The 23,100-nt window shown below is 48.3% G+C and overlaps 1 protein-coding gene across 4 annotated transcripts in view; it reads left to right on the top strand.

Annotated features, from left to right (window-relative positions):
- The window catches only part of prkcz (protein kinase C, zeta), a 121,117-nt gene that overhangs the window by 68,647 nt on the left and 29,370 nt on the right, over window positions 1-23,100 (top strand). For 3 of the 4 annotated variants that reach the window (XM_018736585.2, XM_018736586.2, XM_018736589.2), the window contains 4 exons: window positions 16,395-16,480; window positions 22,027-22,158; window positions 22,400-22,481; window positions 22,896-22,948. In XM_018736585.2, the coding sequence (XP_018592101.1) occupies window positions 16,395-16,480; window positions 22,027-22,158; window positions 22,400-22,481; window positions 22,896-22,948 (353 nt within the window). Of the gene's footprint in view, window positions 1-5,388; window positions 5,415-16,394; window positions 16,481-22,026; window positions 22,159-22,399; window positions 22,482-22,895; window positions 22,949-23,100 lie in introns of those variants that run through there. The other variant, XM_018736587.2, reaches the window with a different exon arrangement.

The raw sequence follows: 23,100 nt of genomic DNA, 5'->3' as shown, positions 1-23,100 counted from the left end.
GTGCTGAGGACCAAGCGCACGAGGAACCCGGAAAACGGTGTGGAAATTCAGTAAATGCATGTTGCTCTGTTCCCCCCGAAGGTACACTCTACTGTCCAAAAATAGTTGCCGTGCTCAATTTGGAAAGTCGAATTTTTGGGTTTGGACAGAAAGGCCGCGCCGATCTAGAACGCTAAGGGTGCCGCCCAGTGGCCGCCCCGCGCTACTGCAGACCTTCGATCCCGGCGAATCGCGCGCTCACCGGGGCTCCTGTGACAACCGACGCCGACGACGCTGTTGAATAAATAAGCGAGCCGAGGAAGGGAGCGGGAATCCTGAACGCGCTCCTGCAAGACGGCGCTCCGGCGGGTCCTCGGCCGAGGATCCGGTTGGCTGAGGGGGCCGGAGGGACGGACTGAGCATGCTCAGAGCGGGGCTGGAGCGGGGAGGAGGGCGGGGGGAGACACACCGCTGCTGTACCACCATCGCGAGGCAGCTCTGCACAAGGGGGGCGGAGGAGGAGGAGGAGGGCAGGCGGCGGTGGCAACGCTAACGGCAGCGGAGCGCGACTTTGCAGAGAGCGCCGTGTTGCCATGAGAGCTGGAGCTCCGCCAGTCCGCACGCCCGCGTGATGCTCCTCACACTGGTCTTCTACCTGCGCCTCAAAGGTAGACCCCCGTCCGTCTTGCATGGCCCCTGGCGGATGGGTGGGCGTGATGTGGGGGCAGGGAGGGGGGGGTCGCGCAGCTGGCTCTCCCGGCGCTCACGGTACGAGATACGGCGCCGAGCCGCTCGCGCGTCTTCGGCAACGGCGCCTCAATCGCCGCCTGCCCTTCGCGGCCGCTCTCGCGCTGTCCCCCGTCGGACGCCCACCTCGTCGTTGCCCTCTATTGATGCGCGTTCAGAACATCCGCTCGCGGCTGCGGGTCCGACATGACACGGGACGGGCTCGGCGATCTGTCATTTTGCGTACCTCTCTTGTTGCGGAGGTGGGGGTTCAGCAGAGGTGGTTTCGTGGGGATTATCCCCGAGGGGGGTTCCTTTTGTACCGTCGCTCGGTTTGAGGGACGTGCCGGAGAACGGCACGTCTCCGCGGTTCTTTGAAGAGCCCCCTGTCTCCGCCCGTCCTCAGACGCGTGTGTGTGTGTCGCGCCGAGTGACTGATTGGGGTTACGCCGTCCGAACGGCTCCATCACGATTTTTCTTCTGCGTCTTGGCAAACTCGGGAGGTTCTGCACGACCCGTCTCCTCCTGCCGCCCCTCTCTGGGACTCATCTGCGGAGCTTCTCCACGTGAGCGACCCTCTGGCGGTGGCAGTTCTGAAGAGGCGTCGCACAGAGCGGAACCTCACGTCTTCATCGACCCAGAAACGCACCGTGACCGCTCTTCTTCATACCTTACTGACTTCCTGTCTTCGCCGTGCGATATGCTGCTCGCGCTTAGTTTCGTCCTTCTTGTTCTTGCTAGGGAAAGACCCCCGTCACTGACCCCTTTGAGGTGGACTGATAGCGGTCAAATTGGACCCCACTGTTGGAACACGTGGACCTGGTCAAGTGCACCGCTCTGCTCTCTTCACCCCCCCAAACCCCCCAAAAACTCTGAGCTGCTCTTGGAACAGTTCCCTGTTTTAAACCGCTTGTACCTCAGTTTGTTTCTGTTGCCCCGTGCGACTTTGTTCCCTGTTGAGCATCCTTTTCCCCTAGGTGGACAGTCAGGTGGACATTGTTAACTCCCCCGTCTGTGTGGGTGCGTGAGTTTTTTTCTAAAAGCAAACGTTGTTTTCTGTTCTCTTGCATTAAGCAAAAAAAATCACGATCGACTTCTACATGTTGTTCGTTACATAGACAGCAGGTGGCACAGCAGTTGGAGCCTTGGTCACCTTGTAGCTGAAGGAGTTGGGCTTACCCCGAGTTGATATAGTAAAAATTACCCATCTGTGTAAATGGGTAAACCAGCTTAAGTACCGCAGTGTGCAAACCTAAGAGTATAAATCACTTTTTTGCTCACTTACATGACTCATAATTGCAGTGTAAAATGATGGATGGTCTCACGGAGCAGTCTGGGTCAAGGGTAAATCCAGGGGTCTTGGGTCTCTCGTTGGGTTGCTCTCGATGGATTTCCACCAACTGCGACATATTTAATGTACTGAAGAGCGAGTGGTGCTGAACGGACTCCTCCCATCCGCTGCACATTCTTTCTTCTAGCATCAGCTCCTTAACCGCCACCGTAGCTGCTGCCCTCGTTTTCATCTGACTTTTGTCCGTCCTTTCGGGGGAAAAGTCTGAAACTCGGCGGATTACGTGATCCTCTTGCCTCGTCGCGTTACGCTCGCCTCCCGTCATCCGTTCGCGTGACGCCTGCATCCCAGCACACTGTGTTAGGACGGAGCGGGAGCTGGAGCGATGATGGCTGGGTGAGCACAGTTAGGGTCGGGTGAGGTGGAGAGTGGTCAAGGGATGTGCTATACAGTACGTGGGTGGCCCCAAGCGGGCCGTTTTCGATGGGGATGAAAGGGACTCGTCTTTGGGCAGCTCTTGAATGTGAAGCAGATTCATTTCCGAAGCGTCTGCAGCAGCAGTATGTGTTGACAGCTCTGCATCGGGGAGCCAGATGACAGTTTGATCCCCAGCGACGGCGCTGTTCACAGCTGTTTCTTCTTAAGAAGGTGTCTGTCTGTAGGGTGGTTGGGTGCGACATGGCCATGCAGGTATCCGTGGGTATGGATGCGTCCTAAACCACGTAATAACGTTAAGTGATGTTTTCCGGCAAGTTGTTTGGAAGCCCAGACCCCTGAACCCCTCCACTGTGCATCTTCAGTGTCGCTCTGTTCCAATCTTGATGCGATGTAATCGTTCCGAGGTGGACTGGTTCTCGTACAGCCTGGTCGCTGTCGCGACAAAGAGGAGTCAATGGATAAAAACTAGTTTTGCGTGACTTATCCCTTCAGCTCACCCAACGTGTCCAAAGACACTCGCATAATTTACGGTTTTATTAACCACGTTCACTCCAAAAGGGCCGTGATGATGAATTCCTCAGGCGAGACGTTGGGTCCCTTGTTGGATTTGGAACGTCCATCCCACAGGTGTGGCTGCTTCTGCGCGTGATCACATTTACTGGAGACCTCCTCCAGCGTCATATCCTTTCGTCATATTTGTTAATAAAGTCATTACACATTGGACAAGGACTCCTCCTGTCAGAATTGTAGATCATTGGATTAGTATACAGTTTGCTTGCTGAGCAGACACACTTATCCAAAATTGTTTGCAGAGCTTGTGATTGTTACACTTTGTCCATTTGAAACAGCTGCACATCACTTTAGGAATTCGGGTAACAAAACTCCAGCGAGGATCCAGAATAAAGGTTCATTCAGCTACATTTACTCATTTAGCTGATGGGTTTTCTCCAAAGCGACTTACAAGGTTGATCTAACTACAGTTATTTACCCATTTATACAGCTGGGTAATTTTACTGGAACAATTTTAGGGTAAGTAAGGGTACTGAAGCCGGAGATGGGGATCGAACCTGTAGCCTTTGGGTCCAAAGGCAGAAGCCCTAACTACCATGCCACCTTCTGCTCTACTTGGAGTGGTGCACGTATTCTAATAGACAACTCCGAGGAGTTTCAGCGGTTGTTTATTCCGTGCTTTTATGTCGGTGACGTTCTCTTCGCCAGGTTCATCCATGAACAAGTGTTCTATCCCACCTCTGACACCAATGTGAGAACTACAACGCAGCGGAGGTTCATTTATGTTTTGCAGCCCCGCTTCATTATATGTCCTGATGTAGGCGACTGTGTCGTCTTGTCTTTGGCGAAATCGCCCAGCGTTCAATCCCACTTCTGACACCAGTGTGAGAACAAACAACTCAGGGAAGGTTTGTTAATGTTTCACACCTGCGCTTCATTACATGCTCTTATACCAGTGTAATGCAGACTGCGTAGCAGGCAGGCACTGACACAGCATATTCAACGCCAACACAGTGAACATTTAGTAGAAACGTTTACAGAACACACCGAAGCAGTGCTCATACATCACTAATACACTTTGCAGCAAAGGGTGATGGGAAGAAGGCATTGCCCACCCTGCTGCTGCAATATTTCTAAAAAGCCGTTTACTGCTATGTGACCGGCTACCGAGAGGGGCACGTTATCGCCAGGAGCCACCGGTCAAATAAGCAGAGTTGCGGAAGACCCCGAAATCGTGTCTGTGGAGAAATGTCAGATAAACTGCCCCACGGGACTGTGCGGAGAGAACACTCAACGAAAGCAGAGGTCGGTATAGTTTAGGTGCAGCGCGACCGCTCGTCGTGATACAGGGGAGGGCTGCGGTGCTGACCCAGATAAAAAACACAGGGTGGACCTGGTAGCAGCGTACATTGTTTCTACATTAGCTACCCTGGTATTTGGAGGAAGGGCGGGGACGTCGTCCTGAGCGCTCAAGCAGAGTGACCGCCGCACCGATGCTGATCGGCCAGCTTGACGGGCTGATGCTGCCCGTGGGGGAATACCCTACCCCCCACACCAGTGCCCCCGGTCCGATGGGTCACACCGGAACTGCCGTGCCAGCGGCAGTGGGAGGGGTCGCTGCTATTTCCGAAGTGTCGCCCTTCCTCCACGGTAGAGTCCCTGTGTTCTCTCCTTCATGCTCTCAAACCTTCTCATTTTCATTTCATTTCCACATTTTTTACTCATTTGTCAAGCTGAGTACTGTAGTAAAGCACATCCTCCTTCCCAACTCTGGTTCCTTAACTTCTGTGTCAATTGCTGGCCATTGAAGTTAACTACAATTGAAATACCGTATCATTAACTTGTCCGGCGCTCCGCTGCTCTGTATTAACCTGCAGTATCTTGATATTTTTCGAGGGTAAACTCTTCCCGCTATTTCCAGGGTCCTTCGAACAAACGCACGAGTAATAACTACGAAAAATTGCTGTCTGTAAAGGTAGCCGGGTAAGTGATAAGTGGCTGCTCCTCGCACCGCGGTCTTTGAGCTGTTCGCATTATGTAATGTTTAAGACCCGTTTCCCCTCATCGTTTGCGAACGAGCGTTTTCGGCGCGGCCCGACGTGAAGGATCCCTTCGAGATTTGTTCACGTAGACCTCCTGAAGACCAGTCATTTCTCATTTGGACACCCGCCGCTTCTCGTTCCTGCTAACGCCGCCTATTATGGGTAGGACCCACATCCTCCGAAGCTGGGGGCGCCGCCGAAGTGGGTGGCGCTCAGTGATTATCGCCTTCCTGCCAGACGCTGCAACAATGTATGGAAGTGAGTCAGGGTTATGTAAATAACCAGCCTGAAGGCGAAGAAACTGGCCCGCTTTGGTCCGAAAGCGCTCGTCGGACCCATCCGCTCGCCCCCGATCCCCCGCTTCCTTGCGTCTCCGCTGTCGCCGATACAAATGGCCAGGTTTCTCATGGATCGTCAGGACTCTCCAGGTACGGCTCTGTCGCATTCTGTCCTCGGAAACGCGTGGCGCTCGGTCTCTTCCTTCCTTCCCCCTCTCCTCCTCTGCTCTTGAGCTCGGAAAATGGGGCACGCCGCTTCGGCGGCTCTCCGGGGGCTTGCCGGAGGACGTCGGGCTTCGAGTTGCGCGCTGGCGCAGGTGAGCGAACGCGGACGAAGGCGGAGCTCCTCCCCGTCGACACCTGTGCTACTTTATTTGAGATCAGCTGGCGGGCGGAGGGGGCGCTGTTGCGCCGGGTGCCTCGAGTAAACGCGCTCTCCGACACGGTCGCCCGCGCTCTTTAGTCTCTGTCAAAAAGTTGCGCAAAAGCCGGGATGCGGAGAACCGCAAGGCCGCTTGTATCAGGCGACGGCCTTTTCCTGACCGGGCGATGGAGAGGGCGGTAACCAGTTTCATCCGCGTGGGGGTGCCGCGCTCGGCGATGGCGAGGTGAAGAAAAGTGACGGATCCGCAGACCGTTCGTGCGTCCGACATGAATTTAGAGTGGTATCGATCTGAGAACATGCAGAAATAATGGATTCAATAACATATAGCCCTACGCCCCCTTAATAACTCACGCGCTCAGACGCGGTTGTCTCCTCTCGCTCTCTAACCGCTCACCTTAGGTTATAAGCAGTTTAATGATTTACTGATGCCCACCATGTCCTTTGTCCGAAGAGACACGCAGCTTCTCCCTTTTAATGAACTCGTCCTCGAGTAAAAGCCGAGTTCAGCTGAAATCCCGAGATCGCAAAGCACTGGACTCCCTACTATAAAATACCAGGTTTTTGGCTTATGGTCACAATGGGCACCAGGAGTTTGTTTGTAATTTGTGGTAAATCCAGAGTCACTTTTACCAACAAGCCCCAGTAAAATGAGAACTTGATTTAGTCACAGGTTAGATTGTGATAAATAATACATTAAAAAAAACAGGTATAGCTACAGTAAATAAATAACTCTAAAATTTTAATTATTTTTAATGACTTTGGGCAACATCACATTGAACTCTAGTTCAAAATGAGTGAAAGTGTCGATTCCTTTTGTCCCCATTCTCCTGCTCAACCCCCATTGTTGACAGATTTGCCCTATAAATCGATAAATTTGTCCAGCGGTTATTGTCCCGTTATCGATCGCTGGAACGCGGTAACGTGGCAACAGCTGGTAGCGTAGTGGTTAGACTGCTACTGCCTTTGGACCCAATGGTCGCGGGTTCGAATCCCACCTCTACTTGTAGTATCCTTGAGTGAGGTACTTACCCTAAATTTCTCCAGTAAAATTGCCACTGTATAAATGGGTAAATAATTATAAGTAGCTTAACTTTGTAAGTTGTTTTGGAGAAAAGTAGCAGTTAAATGAATAGCTGTAACATCGATTATGCGAACAATTGATATGAGCAACGTTGTGAGGGGAAGGAAGGCAGTTCCACTCCCCCACTCTTTTTGTGTGTGCTGTACTGCCATCTACTGCCTTGGAAGGTAATCACAGCTTGCGTTCACTGTGCCACAAACAGGAGTTTTCGAAAATCTGGTAACGTAGTGGTTAGCGCCACTGCCTTTGGACCCAAAGGTTGCGAGTTCGATCCCCACCTCCGGCGGTAATACCCTTGAGCAAGGTACTTACCCTAAATTGCTCCAGTAAAGTTACCCAGCTGTAAACATGGGTAAATAATTGTAGGCAGACTGACATTGTAAGTCACTTTGGAGAAAAGCGTCAGCTAAATGAATACATGTAAACTGTCAAGTAGAGAACATGTCATTAAAAAGAAATGAAGTGGAAAATATTTGTATCTTCGACAGTCTGTGAACTGACCATTGGGAGGAGTCGGTGAACTCGAGGCCGTTTTGTTCTTTTCGATAATTTTCTTTAAAGCTCTGTGAGGTGCTGCAAGGTGTAGCTCTCTGACCTCTTCGAGGACCTCTTTTCGCTAAAGGTGTCTGTGCTGCGGGGGTCCGCGAGGGCCAGAACATCGAGAGTGTTTCTGCGTCGTCTCATCTCAAGCGCCCGTGTGTTGATGGAGACCGGGGCCGCTGGGAGGTCACCTGTGGTGGCAGCGCGGTAATTTGGGCCGGGCTGCTGGTGGCATTTTAATGTACCTTGGAAATGCCCCCATTTGTGTTCCCCCCCCCCCCCCCACTAGTAATGGAAGTATTAATAAGATTAGATTAGAGCTAAAAGAGAAAATTATTATTAATATGGGGGGGAGCTGACGCGAGAGGGTGGGGGTGGCAAATTCAGGGCCTGTCTGTTAGTGAACATCTTCATCAAAAGGAGTCTTTCGCTGTTTTTGATTTTCAGACGGTGGAATTTTAAACAAACAATTGCCACGATTCAGGAGGACGCGACTCATGCGAGCAATCGCCCAGGTGTTAATCCCGATTGTCCGCGTAAGTTTACTGCTCATTATAATAAATGAAGTCGTCAGCGCAGGCGCCCATGCGCCGCCCGCCCCCGGTGCCGGCGGTCTGGTGCTCAACATGCAATAAGTGTCAGCCATGCGATGGAGGAGGGGCTGGAAAAAAAAATGGAACAAAATTTGGGTCGTCATGGAAACGGAGCTCTCCGATTTGCACCCGTTCCTGCCTCCGGGGGTTAGGAGTTAACGGGATTAGATCGTGATTTGAGGGACTGCCGCGCTGAAGAGCGGGACCCTTTGCTCCTTAATTAACCTGGCTCTGTGCGTGCGTGCGTGCGCGCTGGTGGTGGTGGGGGGCACACTTTCCATTAAACCCCCACCCCGCTCGCTCAGGTGGGCATCTCCACAACTGACGGCCACTTGTTTGGACCTCGACGACCGTTTGATCACGTTGCGATGGAATCACGGGCCTCCCTGCACCCTTCTGCCCCCCCACCACACCACGCACCTCCCCCGCACACTGACACATCATGTAAAAACAAGAGTCACACAGTGGAAGCACATGTTTTACACCTTCAGCGTTTATGAGATGGACAAATATTGAAAAAGTTTAGAGAGTACAAATGAAAAACGTAAGTTGTGTTTTATGGTACAAATACTAGTCGGATATGATTTTACACTTGAGTTGTTATTCGTTGCATATATTGCCACATGCACTGCAAGTCAAGTTACTGATAAATGCACGCCACGCTCGGCCGCTCACAGCTTATGGATATAATACAAACGTTCTGATGTATGAAAATGCCAAACAAACGTGCACAGCGATCTTAATGCGTTTTAATAAGTTTTTCTGGATAATGTGGAAAAGCGTTGTATGTGGGAAATAATAATGTTGGGGGGGAAAAAGGGTCCTTCTCTGACATATTGTTTTCTTAAATGTCATCATAATAATGTTGGTAATTTGTAATCATTTTCCTGGTTTTGAACACGTGGCTTTATTTAGATGAGACTCCTTTGTTATTGCGGCTTGGTTGCCATGGAAGCAGTGGGCAGGCCGTGCAGTTGTTTGGCCGCGCCCCTTGGGTCTCAAAATTGACGGCATGGAATTGTGGGATCGAGTGCCGTCAAGGGGATGGGGGGACGGGGGGTTATTGAATTATTACTGGGGAAACGAGGAGGGGCGGCCCCCGTTATCATTGGTGCGGCGCGTTCCCATGGTGACGCGCGGGAGCCAATGGAAGCTCGTGCCACCAGTGACCCTTGGTACCGCGGTGATGGGACCGGACCGCCTCGCTGTCACGTTTGAGCAGGTCGCCGTCGGTCACGCTGCACATCTGCTGTCAGCTAGTCGCTGTGTGGATTGAAAACGTGAGACATGGGTGTGTGCTAAACACACATTTCACATGTGTCCCATTTCAGCCTCACCCATATACTCTAATTCCATCTTGCTGATCTCCAAAATGGACAGAACCAAGAGAAATGATTAAATGTTCACGTTTCTCCCCTTATCTGTCAACTTGCCACTATTTCATATTGGGAATGCGATCAGCGACCCAAAAACATCACCAAAAAACCAAAAGATTGCGAGGAATGATGTGTCATACCAGCATTTTATCATATGGCACAGACCTCTTTTTGCGTGCCGAGATGCACAATATGGACTGAAATGGGGATGGTCACCATCGGCGACGCACTGATCCACCTCGGCCGATCAAACGTGTTCTTCTTACATCTGATTATGAAAATATCAAGTATCTACAGATAAACCGCTGAGCACATATAGTGGAGACTCACTGAACTGTGACCATTGTGGCCACAGGTTGCTGTAACAGCGGTCCATGTCCACCCAAGTCCATGTGGGCCAAAGGGGACCTGTTCTCATCTGGTACGTGTAATATGTCGTATGTATTGAATCGTGGTCGTGCCGGACCTCCTCCTGTGGGGTATCGGTGTACTGGACCGCCTCGGTCCACATGTTGCCTTTGCGCTCGCTCTCGAACCGTCGACCCCGGGCGCATGAGGTGTAGCTAAGAAACCTGCGATGTCTTTCACTGTTTACTGTCTTCATGCTGTGCTGTGAACTTGTGCTCAGAGACATTACCTTCACTCTTAACCCCAGGTCAGGGACTGGTCCCCCCCCCACCCCGCCCTCTGTTGGCTCCCGTTGTCCCCGAAGGCCGACAGGAAGACGACTGTTGTCTTTGACGCTTGTGACGGGAACGTGTTTCTTTGTTTCCCTCATCACGGCTTCTTACTAGCGTCCCGCTGGTCAACGAGCACGGTCCCATCGCGCTAACCGTGGTTCGGCAAGCCGCGTTCGTTACAGCGATTGCAGTGACGGCACTGTGGTGGTTCGAGTTGTCCCTCACCGCTTCGCTCTCGGTACCCAGAATGCTCTTCTGTGGCCGCAGGCGGCGTAGCGGTGACGGAGGTGAACCGGTCAGGTGAGAGGCCGATTTTCCTGGAGAGGACCTGGTGTTGTACCCTTGAGAAATGTGCTTAACCTTGAGCACTTTAGTTACGGCCAAGCCGCCGAGATATTTTTACACGCGTTTGAACGGAACGTCGGACACCGGAAGAACCGGACACCCGAAGACGAATCGTCCGGCTTTGACTTCCAGGTGGTCTCGTGGCCCCTTAACGAGATTTGACCTCCGTTCGAATTTGAACTTCCGCTGTACCACCCTTGAGCAAGATGGGATAATAATATTGTAAGTGATGTTGTAGTTGTGTATCTCAAATGGGAAGTATGTGCTGGGAGCAGAGCGAGGAGAATCCGGTGTCATCGGTTTCCTCTTACATCACAGTTGTCCTCCTAGGTCACGATTTTAAGGTATTTTTGTCACAGGATTTATTGTTAGCTCACGATATTACTGTTTGCCCATGATTTTCCTCTTAGCCTGCGATTTTACCCTTAGCTCAGGATTTTTATTGTTTGATCACGATTGTACTCTTATCACATTATTTTCCTCTTATCCCACGACTATGCTGTCAAGCTTACGATTTTACCGTTAGCCCACGATTTTCCTCTGTCCTCATTGTTTTACTCTTATCCCACGAGTTTACTTTTCCCTCATTGTTGTACTTTTATCCCATGATTTTTCTCTTGGCTCGTTATTTTACTGTTAATACATGATTTTACTCTTAGGTCACAATTTTACTCTTAGCCGCAATTTTCCTCTGTCCTCGTTTTTTCACTTTTATCGATTTTACTTTTAGCTTATTGTTGTACTTTTTTCTCACGACTTTTCTCTTAGCTCATGATGTTATTTTTAACACGTGGTTTTACTTTTAGCCCACAATTTTACTCTTCGCCCTTGATTTTTCTCCTAGCTCACAATTATACTTTTTATTTGTGATTTTACTCTTAGGTCACGATTTTACTTTTAATTGATGATTTTACTTTTAGTCCCTGATTTTACTCTCTGCCCATGATTTTTCTCCTAGCTCACAATTATACTTTTTATACGTGATTTTGCTCTCAGGTCACGATTTTACTTTTAATTGATGATTTTACTTTTAGTCCCTGATTTTACTCTTAGTTTATTGTTGAACTCTTATCCCACGATTTTTCTCTTAGCTCATGATTTAACTTTTCGCCCGTGATTTTACTCTTTGCCTGCGGTTTTGCTCTTAGCTCGTGATTTTTTTTTTTCTCTTAAGTCAGGAACTAAATGCTCCAGTTTGCGGTCGGTCTGTCACGCCGCAGTGTCACGGTCCCCTTCGCGGGAGACGCTCTGTTAGCTTCTCACAAAGGACGACAGAGGATCTAATTTGTTTCACGTTCAGTGAGAGTTCGTGTCAATTCCCCATATCCTCCTTACTCTTAATTAAATTCCCCATCTTATCAAACCAACATCAGTTCCAGTTCCGCAGTCCTGCGTTTTAACCACAGTTATCTCTCTTCGTTTGAACGTCGCTGTTCGCTCAGATCTCAGACCTGCAAACTAAGCAGCTACTGTGTGATGCAGCCACTTAGTACTGAACTTTCATGAATTGTTTTTGTACGTTTAAAAACACTGACGTACCCGTGAGGTCGATGAGTGTCCTCGAAGCAGTTTTGCTTCTTGAAAATACGTACATATTCTTATCGTGCTTTAAACTGTGTGTCTAATTTGTAAATTTACATTTATCTGATGCTTTTCTCCAAAGCCACTTATTTACCCATTTATACAGCTGGGTAATTTTACCGGAGCCGTTTCGGGTGAGTACCTTGCTCAAGGGCACTACGGCCGGAGGTGGGAATCGAACCTGCGAGCTTTGGGCTCAAAGACAGTAGCTCTACGCATTACGCTACCAGCTCTCATTTACAGTCACATTTTCGATTTGATGGTCACAAAGCAAACTTGGACAACATAAAGCATTATCGGCTCTGAAGAAAAGTAAGGACCCAACGGTTGCAGGTTCGATCCCCACCTTCAGCTGTAGTAACCTTGAACAAGGTACTTACCCTGAATTCCTGCGAATGTAATACACACGTTGTATTTTCTACGAGATGTGCGTCGCTTTAGAGAAAAGAATAAATGAATAAATATAAATGCAGTATCATTACCCAGCTGTATAAATGGGTAAATCAGTGTAAGCTGCGTTGGAGAAAAGCATCGGCTAAATGAGTAAAAACGAAGTGTACTGTTGGATCGGTACTGTAGTTAGGTGTAGTACTAAGTAGTGGTTACTTGAGCGAAGCATCAGACCTCTCACTGCGGAGCAGGAGGTGTCAGCGAGATACAGGGTGGAACATCCCTATGATTTCCTTTCAGTCGTACTTGGCGGTAGCTAGGTATGTTCTTTACCGCGTGTTTACTGCATGTGTTTGTGTGTGTGTGCTCACCCTAGTGATGCTCTGTAACGGGTGCTGCGTCGGACATTACTCCAGCATCCTGCGGTACCCTTCTCGATCCCCCTCCAGAGTGTTGTCACCCCCTCCAGGGTGTTGTCATCATCGTACCGCAGTTTTACCTCTCGGTGTTCTTCACCTCACATGACCCTGCTGCGCCGGAACAACCGTGAAAACCGCTTCCACATCTCCGGTTCGCCGCAGGACTTTGATGGCACTTAAAAAAAAAAAAAAAAAAAAGTGTATTTAAATTTTGATTTTTAAAGAGGAGAACGTAAAGCTTTTGAAGTATTTAAAATCTTTTTCCGTATTTCGTGCCTTTATGAGACAGCCAGTCTTGGGAAGAGTATATCAAAGCAGTGCAACTTTTTTTTTTTTTTTTTTCCATCTGCGTTCCCGTTTGGACGCTCATCCTTCGATATTTATTCACGCTGCAGGACCGTAGTTCTCGAAGAGGCCTTTCAAATTGTAGCCCCCGCAAGTCGCACTCCTGCCGGCTCCAGAACGTGTTTTGATTAAGTCTTAATTTATTTCCAGGTCACAAGGAGATGGGATGAATAATACAATTTGGGGGGCGGGGTATATTTTTTTCTCTACTTTTGGCCATTTTCAGTTGGTGTTTGTCCAATGAACACCTATATCTTGCCGACTGTTGGTGAAATGCACTTCTTTCGGACAAGAGCGTCAGTTAAATTAATGAATGTAAACGAAGGGTCGCGGTGGTTCAGAGTCTACTCTGGGAACATCCTCACTCCACCACAAAGCAATGACGCACACACACAGACACACACTTATTCATACTCACATACATATTGTAAGAGTAATTTAGAGACACAGATCGACTTGTTTGTGCTGCGGGAGGAGAATCTTCTCCTTCTGCCGCCTGCGGGGACTGGATTTTGGCACCTGCGTCGTGGAGATACGAGGATACGCGCGGACATCCTGTCGGGTCCCAGAGACCATCCACCTGCCTGAGATCCTGGCGCGGGCTGTGGTGGTGTGAGACGAAACGTGGCGGGGCGGGGTGGGGTGCGGGTCGAGGAGGGCGCTGTCTTGTCGAGAATGTCCGAGCTGGTCTGTGTACGGAGCAACATCTGTCACATCCCAGCAGCGGCGCATCAGTCAAGGCTGGCCAGCTGCTCTGGGCTGCGTGCATTTCCGAGGACCGCCGTCTCCGCGGGGACAGGGGACGGGAGGCGGGTGTTGAATGGGGGCAGTGGGGTGGGACAGGGCAGTGGGGGGAGACAAAGTCCAGGGCAACTTCTTTGAGTAGATCAGCCCTCACATGTTAGCTCTCAATGGTCACTTGCCTCGGTTGTGCTCATCTTCCATCTGATGGACTTGCCTCCCCCCCTTTGTCTCTCCAACAATGCGCCCGATGCCACTTATCGACTTCTCTGCCTCGGGTCGTGAAGAAAAGCACAAAGGAGGTTTGCAGAAGAACCCACTTGTGCTTCTTGACCGAATTTCTGTATCATTCAGTCTTTCAGTGCACACTTTTATTCCTGCTGATATATTTCACAAATGACCTCTTAGGGATAGGAACACATTGGCTTCTGATGTTACCAATTATTAAATTGAAAAAACAATTTCCAGTTTATTGCTTTTTAATTGCATTTGCTTCAATTGTCTGTTTTATTAACTTTATTGCAGGGCGACTGCCACCTATAGTTACGCCGCCAGCCTGCAGATGTCAGTAAAATGCACCCAAACGCTATATTAGTAGAACCACAAAATCTGGTCGTATTTATTGATTTACATTTACACGTATTCATTTAGCAGATGCTTTTCTCCAAAGCAACGTACATCTCATAGAAAATACAATGTGTTCATTACATGAGCAGAAAGAGAGTGAGATATAGACACGTGATTCTTAAGTGCAGTTAGTTTCTTTCCACCATATGAACCGATGTTCATCACACGAGTATCAACATAAAATTTTATCCGAATATCGACGATTCCTGATCACCTTCCTAGTAATTTTCTTTCTTTTTTTTTTTTTTTTTGAGATGCATATAAACATTTGCATTACATTACAGGAGTAGCTGCATAAAAGTTTATCCGGCCACGATCTTAAAGTTATAGTACATGAACATTTACACTTTACATGAACTTAAGAGATGATGGGCGAAGTGAGTCTGGAGGAGGTGAGTGTTAAGACCCTTTTTAAATCTGGACAGAGAATCAGCAGTTCTGCGTGAGAGGGGGAGGTCGTTTCACCACATCGAAGCCAGAACCGAGAACCTCCATGCTCTTAATTTTTCATTATTATCGCCACATCCTTCGCAGAGTACAGCCTACAAATAAACTGAACTATGATTGTTTGACTTGCGTAAAAACGACTGAACAATTACGGTCAGACTTCCGGTTCCATTTGTGTTTGTAAGGTGAGGAGCCCCAGTATTTTTGTCGAACCAGATGTTCCTTAGATACTCTCTGCATCGAGGACGTGAGCGAGATGTTTGTTTGTGAAGAGAAGCACAAAGGGCAGAGGAGACAGGTCTTCTCTCTGTTTTCTTACACTCCTCCTTTCATGTGGTAAACGCGAACATGTGACTTCTGGACACGATGCGAGCGGATCGATACTCGCCCAGGCGTCGTCGATGAGAGACACACACACACACACACACACACACACACACAATCATCTCAGTGCTCCGGCGCTTACCTGGTGTTAGGTTAAGACATGCTTGGTGGTTCAATGTACCATGTCTATAGGTTACATTTTGCCTGAGTATTATTTTTGAGAGTGAAGGACTTTGACTGGATTGTGTCCAGCTGATGCAAAATCCCTGCTGTGTTTAATATGCTCTCATAAGAGAAAGATGGTATTTTTCCAGTGAAGCTCCATTCAACTTTATTATTTTATGCTGCTCTATTTTTACCTCCATCAGTGATAATTCGCAGTGGATTCCTTATAATCCGCCAACGAAGTAACGGTACTGTGGCTGCTATTGGGGTCATTTAAAGAAATATCGGGGCGGGCGCATTATGGTTGTTCGAACAGTGGGAGGGTCATGTCCCCTCACCGCTCCCTCGTTACTCCAATGTAATGTACGCATATTTCCCCGGAGCGCTTTAAGTTCAACACGAGTGCCGTACTGGGTCACGTGTAACATTTACACTGTCTCCAAAGAGCAGCTGGTAAATGATCACAATCATCGCTGTGAAATTCTTCAAGTTGCAGTGTTTTCTAATATATATACAGTGTGTGTATATATACGCACGTATATGTACACACACATATATATTGTATACGTATGTATACAGTATATATATATGTGTGTGTGTGTGTGTGTGTGTGTATTTGTGTGCAGCTATTTGGTGCCGTTAGTACCTTTTCACTGTCGCTGCAGAACAGCGTACATATTGAACACGTCTCCCAGGCGAGGCTGAAATCACACAGACATTATGGAGCAGTAATACAATTATGTTTATATATGAGAGAGAGAGAGAGAGAGAGAGAGAGAGAGAGAGAGAGAGAGAGAGGGAGGGTGGGAAGCAGGGGAGAGTTTATGGACCGAGAGGAGAGAGGCAGCCCCTGTGTGAGAGTGTGTGTGTGAGAGTGTGTGTGTCAGCGTGCCTGCATAGTGGATACTAGGGTGTGTGTCTCCAGGAAGCTGACATTCTTCTCATCCTCCTCCGCCTCTCGGTCATTTTCGAAGGCCGTTCGACTCATTTTTTTTTTTTTTTTGACCTTTTACCTGCTGACCCCCCTCCCCCCCACCTGACCCCTGGTTTCGCTATGCTGCTTCTCTACAACCGTTTGGTTTCTCTCCTAGAATCGATCTACCGCCGCGGGGCTAGAAGATGGAGGAAGCTCTACCGAGTCAATGGGCACCTCTTCCAGGCGAAGCGCTTTAACAGGGTGAGTGGCGTCCGCTGAGAACCGCACGGTCCAACGGGTGGAGCGACCGCTCCGGGTGGGAGCAACGTTTGAAAAGCGAATGGCAAGAGAGACTGATTAAGACCTTTTGGTTCACGTCAAGTCTGTTTTACATCATGAGTATTATTGGTTTTATACTCTTTTTACGCTTGTATTGAAACGATCCTGCCTGTTTTAATGTTAGAGTGGAAGATGTGTTACCGGTGCCGAGTGTCATGTCAACAAAGCTTTCTAGGATTTTGAAGAAAGCAGAGATGCCTTAGTGTTATGCTCCCTTGCGCTGTGTTACTCTATATTTGGGGGCAGGTGAACGGCAATGGGGGGTCGAAGTGCCATCGGGGGTCCTTTGAATTATTCAGGACCCCCCTGGCCTGTTTCACGCCTGCCTGCACCTGGCCCACATTTTGTCCTGCCTTGGCTGCTGCACCGCACCGTTGGTGGTCTGTTGTGAGTGCCGAGGTGGACGGACAGTCTGCTAGAGGAGACCTGAGGTTTGGGGTCATGTATAGATCGACATCCTAAGGAACCCGGGACCTTCATCCATTACCTGTATCATATTATGGGCATATTTTGAGGAATTTGTCCAAGCCCCACCCACAATCATGTCTTGTAAAACATAGTGTCCTCTATAAGGTACATTACGACTCAGCTGGATACACTTAAACGCACGTCCTCTAGAGTGGACAAAAGTGAATGGCTGGCTCTTAGGAGGACGTTTATGTACTCTTGGACCAAATTTTTATTTAGGGGTCTATGAGCAGGTAAGAGAACCACTTGACTGTTTTTATTTAGAAGGAAAAAAAAAAAAAAAAAAAAACAATATTGAAATCTGGATTTGAGTCAATTTCAAGGAGGAGTCTAATTAAAGCAGAAAGGGTTTTTTTTTAAAAAAAAAGTGCAGCGTGTGTTCGCTTTTCCAACGGTCCGGATATTGTTCCGAGGGGCACGCCCCGACGCCATGTCAGCGTATGTAAAAGGAGACCGCAGACACGCTAATTGAATATATACGGTGATTCATGTTCTCTGGAGATGCACAGCTGGATGCCTGCATGGATGCTCTCGAGTGGTGCTGTCAGCTGCCTCCAGCTCGGGCTTTCAGAATCCCTCAGTTCCACTTCATGGGCGAGAAAGATGGTTCTTCTCCAAGCCAAATGTGAGACTGTGACTTTCACATGCAGTATTCGTGTCCCTTGTTTCAGCTTTACTTCTGTGCAGATATGTTCATTCAGGGCTTTCTTGAAAAACGCGGTCAGTCCCCACCAGTAGGACGTGCACCGCCGTGGTTGTGGTACTGAGCCGATCGTGCGCCTGACTCTCCCCGGAGACTCCGGTACGATGCTGGCGAGTTGGGCCCAGCGAGGATCGCCGTATTAAAGAATCATAAGGCAGAAGTAGGTCATGGTTTTCTTCCCCATCCTTGGTGACAGGACTCTTTTCAAAGAGACTTGTGCAGAAACGGCTCTCATTGGTCAGCCTGCTGCCCGGGGGGAGGAAGTGCGGTCGGCGTCTCCAGTAAGAAGGGTGCGGGGTCACGGGTGCATGGGGGTCCTCCACCTCCCCGCAGTGGGGACATCGCCCCGCACGCTCACAGCCGCTGGGTGGGGAGCGCGTCTGATTCTGTGCAGCCCACCACCCGTTGATATAAAGATCAGACTAGTTTAAACCTTTCATTTTCAGTTTTTATTTTTTTTTAACTATGTTTCAATGAAGTTATTAAATATAAGATATGATTAAAATCTGTGTGCATCTATACACATTTACAGTTTGACAAACAACAAATTGAGAGCCACTGTGCAAAAGAGTGGGAAATAGCAGAGCTTTGCATAAATGCCTAGGCCCTTTGATGTTCTGTTTTCCTTTGCGCTGGTGGAAAGTAGGACCATTTTTATTATTATTTTTTTTTAAACCTCGCCGTTTGTTGTTCTGTTTTGGCATTGTCTTCTCCTCAGCTGTGTTAAATCTTCTTTTCAGCAGTGACGTCTGTATCGAAGATACTGCTATAATCACGGGATTAGCCTTAGGCACAGTAGCTTGATTATTTCATTATTTTCCCACAATCCTCTTGGCTATGGAGCTGAACGGACCTGATCTAGACCAATCAGGCGCTGATAACCTGATGCGAAGCGTAGCGATTGGTGGAAAACGCCAGCCGCAGAGCAAAAGCGCTCTGCACACTATGCATTTTTGCCTTTTGACAGCACAACCCCCCCAAAATGTCATTCATAACTGATGTTATACGTGTGACATGTCATTATTTCTCATTCCAGTTTGCTTCTGCAGATTTTATGCAATCCAAAGAATACCTTCAACGCACTGGATAATATGAGTGTGAGAATGGGGATGGATATGAATTGTTTGACCTTTTTTTTTTTTTTTTTTTTCTTCTTTTTTATTTTGATGGGGTCAGTTAAAAATAGACAAAGGAACATGGTTCGAAGAACAGCACGAAGATAAATGCAGCTCTTTTATTGTCAGAGCATCTAATTAACAGCTCATTAAGGGACAAACCGGGAGCCGTGTCCAGGGCTAATAGCAGGACAGGGGCGCCAATTGTTGTTTACGAAGGATGGCAGCTGTCTCGGTGTTTTGGGATAAAGGTTTATTTCTGAGTTAAATGTTAGAAGTGGCGTTAAAATGCTCTAATGAGTCACCAAAGCTTTTATGCTGGATCTGAGCGTCAGAATGGCTTCTTGACTAATGCGCCGTTCTTATGTTGGGGTGTTCGGCGTCCACGTGGCCGTCTCGGGTACAGGGTCAAAGGTCAAATGTGTTTTTTCTGATCGTGTCTCCTGAAAGCATGAGCGCGCGTGTCCCGTCCCACCCCGACAGCGTAAGGTTCCAGCGCACGATTCCACACAATTCCCGTTTTCTGTACTTCCGTGTATCTTTGCTGCATGGCTGCTGGAGCCTGGTTTATAATGAGGTGAACCTATGTAGTTGCCTGGGGGTATTGACATGTGGGGGGTGCGAAACTTTCTACTGAAATCAAAAAATAAATTGTAATTTTTAGAAAAACAAAAAAACTTAGTTTTATGAGAAACGTGAAGATGCTTCCATATGGGAACACTGTGTCTCGGAACTGTTGCAGCTGTGTAGACGATTTTTTTCTAAACAGAATCACTGCTCACCGTAAATAGTTTATATACATTTGTTCTCTTAACAGTCTTTTATTTTGACAGTAACTTTATTTTTCACCCCGGTTGTTGAAATATTAATTTGCGTTCTGTGCATATGTAATGTTCACATACGTGGTATCATAAATAATGGCGTAAAAAATAAAATTTGAATTCATAAATAAGTTATTTGCACTTATTCATTTAGTTGATGCTTTTCTCCAAAGCAACTTACAATGTTAAGGTTACAATTATTTACCCATTTATACTGCTGGGTAATTTTTACTGGAGCAGTTCAGGGTAAGTACCTTACTACAGGCGGAGGTGGGGCTCGACCCCGCGACCTTTGGGTCCGAAGGCAGTCGCTCTAACCACTACGCTACTAAGTGGTTATTTATGACCTCTGTCTATAGATAAAACAATATATCATATATATATGTACATATATGACAAAGATTTTTAAATAATTATGTATTTATGTAATAAATAATAGTATGTATTCATCATATATGTGTGTATTATATGCATGCATGTGTCCCTTTATTCATGTAAAGATGGAAATCATAGTGATGCCGCATTGATTATCTGTCCCTGGCCGGTTGCCGGCGACGCTCTGGCGTTCACTCGCTCCGTTCCCACGCAGTTCCACTCCCTCTGGGTTTGAGGGATGTCCCCACTGCAGGGATGTGGAGGTTTGCTGTGGTGCCCTCCACACACACACACACACACACACACACACACACACACACACACACACACACACAGAGTCTGAAGCCACTTGTCCCGAGCGGAGTCGCGGCAAACCAGAGCCTAACCCAGCAACACAGGGCGCAAGGCTGGAGGGGGAGGGGACACACCCAGGACGGGATGCCGGTCTGTCGCAAGGCAGCCCAAGCAGGAATCAAACCCCAGACCCGCCAGACAGCAGGCCCCCCACACCCCCACAACCCACACTGCTCTGTCTATTCCTTCAGCTGTTTTTCGAGGCCAGTCAGCGACTGTTCCTCTGCGTAACGGTTTGAACGCAAAATGATTTCACTAAATCTCGAAGAAAATTTAGCCAAGCACAGAAAATATAAATACTATTTACGTAACTTCATTTAGCTGACACTTTTTTCTCCGAAGCAACTTGCACTGTTAAGCTACTTAGTTATTTCCCCATTTATACAGCTGGCTAATTTTACCGGAGCAGTTATAGGGTCAGTACCTTACTCAAGGGCACTACAGCTGGAGGTGAGATGAGAACCTGTGACCTTTTGGACTAAAGGCAGTAGCTCTAACTGCTGCACTACCAGCTGCCCCAAAACTTATTTAAAAACTGTCCTAATTTAACTGGATGCTGCATACGTTTTACGGGTCAGGCGTCAGCACACGTGCACATGCCAGTTCCTCACTATAGGAACTGGAACGGGACGGTCCACATTTCACGCATAGGGGGTACGATGGCTCCTCCCATGGTCGGGTTTGACATTTCGTGTCGCAGACACGTTTTCCGAATTTCATTGGTTTTCGGTGGAGAGAAAGCATGACCTGTGTTCACCTGCTGATGGCAGTAAAAAGCACAGAATAGCAGTGAACGTGGTAATCATGGTGTCATGTGACCGCTGGCAACCGCTGGGCATTTTTGTACCCCTGGGGAACATACAGTCAGTTTTGGCTCCCCTTAGAGTTCCATCTCTAAATTAATAAAGGGACATGTACATGTGTCAAGACAAAAATATATTTAGCAGGATATGCGCCTCACTTTTGAGTAGAATTATGCACATGTACTTTATAGCCATTGTGTCACTGAACTCCTCAAGAAACACACAGCTGAGTTAAGAATTTTTCCAGATGCAAAAAATTATGTATTAAACATTGTTTGGTTTATTTTTTTAATAGCATTTTCTTTATTGTTTTCTACATTTTGTTTGCAGCACATCACCTGTATTTACCTGCCAATCCAATAGAGGGCGATAGAGCAGCCAGAAGGGCGAGGGGTGTGGGACTGTAATAACAAGCCCACTATTATTGTTTGTGGTTCTCATAGCTGCAGTAAAAAGTTTCGCTGTGATTAAAGTTATAATAATAATAATAAGTCCTAATTAAGTTATTTTTATTTCTTTTAGCTTTATTCAAGTTTTTATAGAACCTAAAGGTGAATAAATTGAGTGTAATTAACCTGTTATTGATTGTGACATGAGGAGAGAAAGTGACTTTCAAGTTATGAACAAAACGAGTTACGAACAGAGCAGCTGTGTTTGTAAGTTGAAGAGCCAGCGTGTCCCCCTGAACAAAGGGCTCATCGCACACTGTATCTTCTGTGAAGGTGTCACTTCGAGGCGGGTGGTGCTGCCGCACTCTGGCAGAGCATGACCGTGTTGGGCGGGCGGGCGGTTCTGTTCCTGATGAGCTCTCCCTCCTGCCGCCCCACAGAAAGCGTACTGCGGTCACTGCAGTGAGAGGATATGGGGGCTGGGCAGGCAGGGCTACAAGTGTATCAACTGCAAACTGCTTGTCCATAAGCGCTGCCACAAGCTCGTCCCTCCCACCTGCCAGAGGCCTATGGTGAGTACGGTAAAGCGACGACTGTGCGATGACCACGCCTGTACACGCTGACTGGCATTCGACCGTTCTTGAATACGGTTCCTGCTGCACTGTAATGACCGAGAACTTGACCATTTCTTGCAATGACTAAGCTGCAGAATAATAACCATAACGATATGATAACCAACAAGATTATATTGTTTCAACCGTCCGCCTGCCATTAACCAACCCGTCTCACCTGCCCGCCCGCCCGCCCCCACAGGATCCCGTCATGCCATCACAGGAGCCCCCAGCAGACGACGGGAGCAACGAGGTGGACCTCCCCCCTGATGACACAGATGGAAGTAGGCCTGCTGTAGCCCCCGCCCGCCCGCGCACCACACACACACACACACACACACACACACACACACACACACACACACACACACACACACACACCCCACCCTCCCAAAGAGTAACACATGTACGTGCCCCTATCTCTGAGGGTCACACGGTGCAGTTGGGTGACAGGGTGACCTACTTGAGGAGCAGGAGGTGGGGTGGAGCGCCACTGCCGTGTCGCTGTCAAAGCCTTGCAGCGCCACCTGCTGCCAGGACAATGATAGTGCCGCCAATTGAGAACCACGATGGTGTGCGGTGATAGAAGCGAATTAAGCGACACGTGGGACACGGGACGCGCTGCCTTGTGACCGGACCGCCGTTCAGCTTCATGGTGTTCTGTCCTGAGATCTGCATGTGTGTCCCCTGTCCCGCAGTCCCCTTCCTAGCGCACAGCCGCCAGCTGGAGAAGACTGAGGATGACTCCGAGGTGAGTGGACCAGTTTAAACTTTTTTATTAATTGTTCATCATCAGTCAGTTATTTGTCTCTTGAGATCTGTGGGCTCCCCTCAGTGTGTGTGTGTATATGTTGAGTCCTCAAAGCCCGTGTGCGCCAGACAGAGTTTTGTGGAAGGGGACAT

Source organism: Scleropages formosus, chromosome 2, assembly GCF_900964775.1.
Source record: "Scleropages formosus chromosome 2, fSclFor1.1, whole genome shotgun sequence".
NCBI lineage: Eukaryota > Metazoa > Chordata > Actinopteri > Osteoglossiformes > Osteoglossidae > Scleropages > Scleropages formosus.
This window is presented reverse-complemented; position numbering and strand designations above follow the sequence as displayed.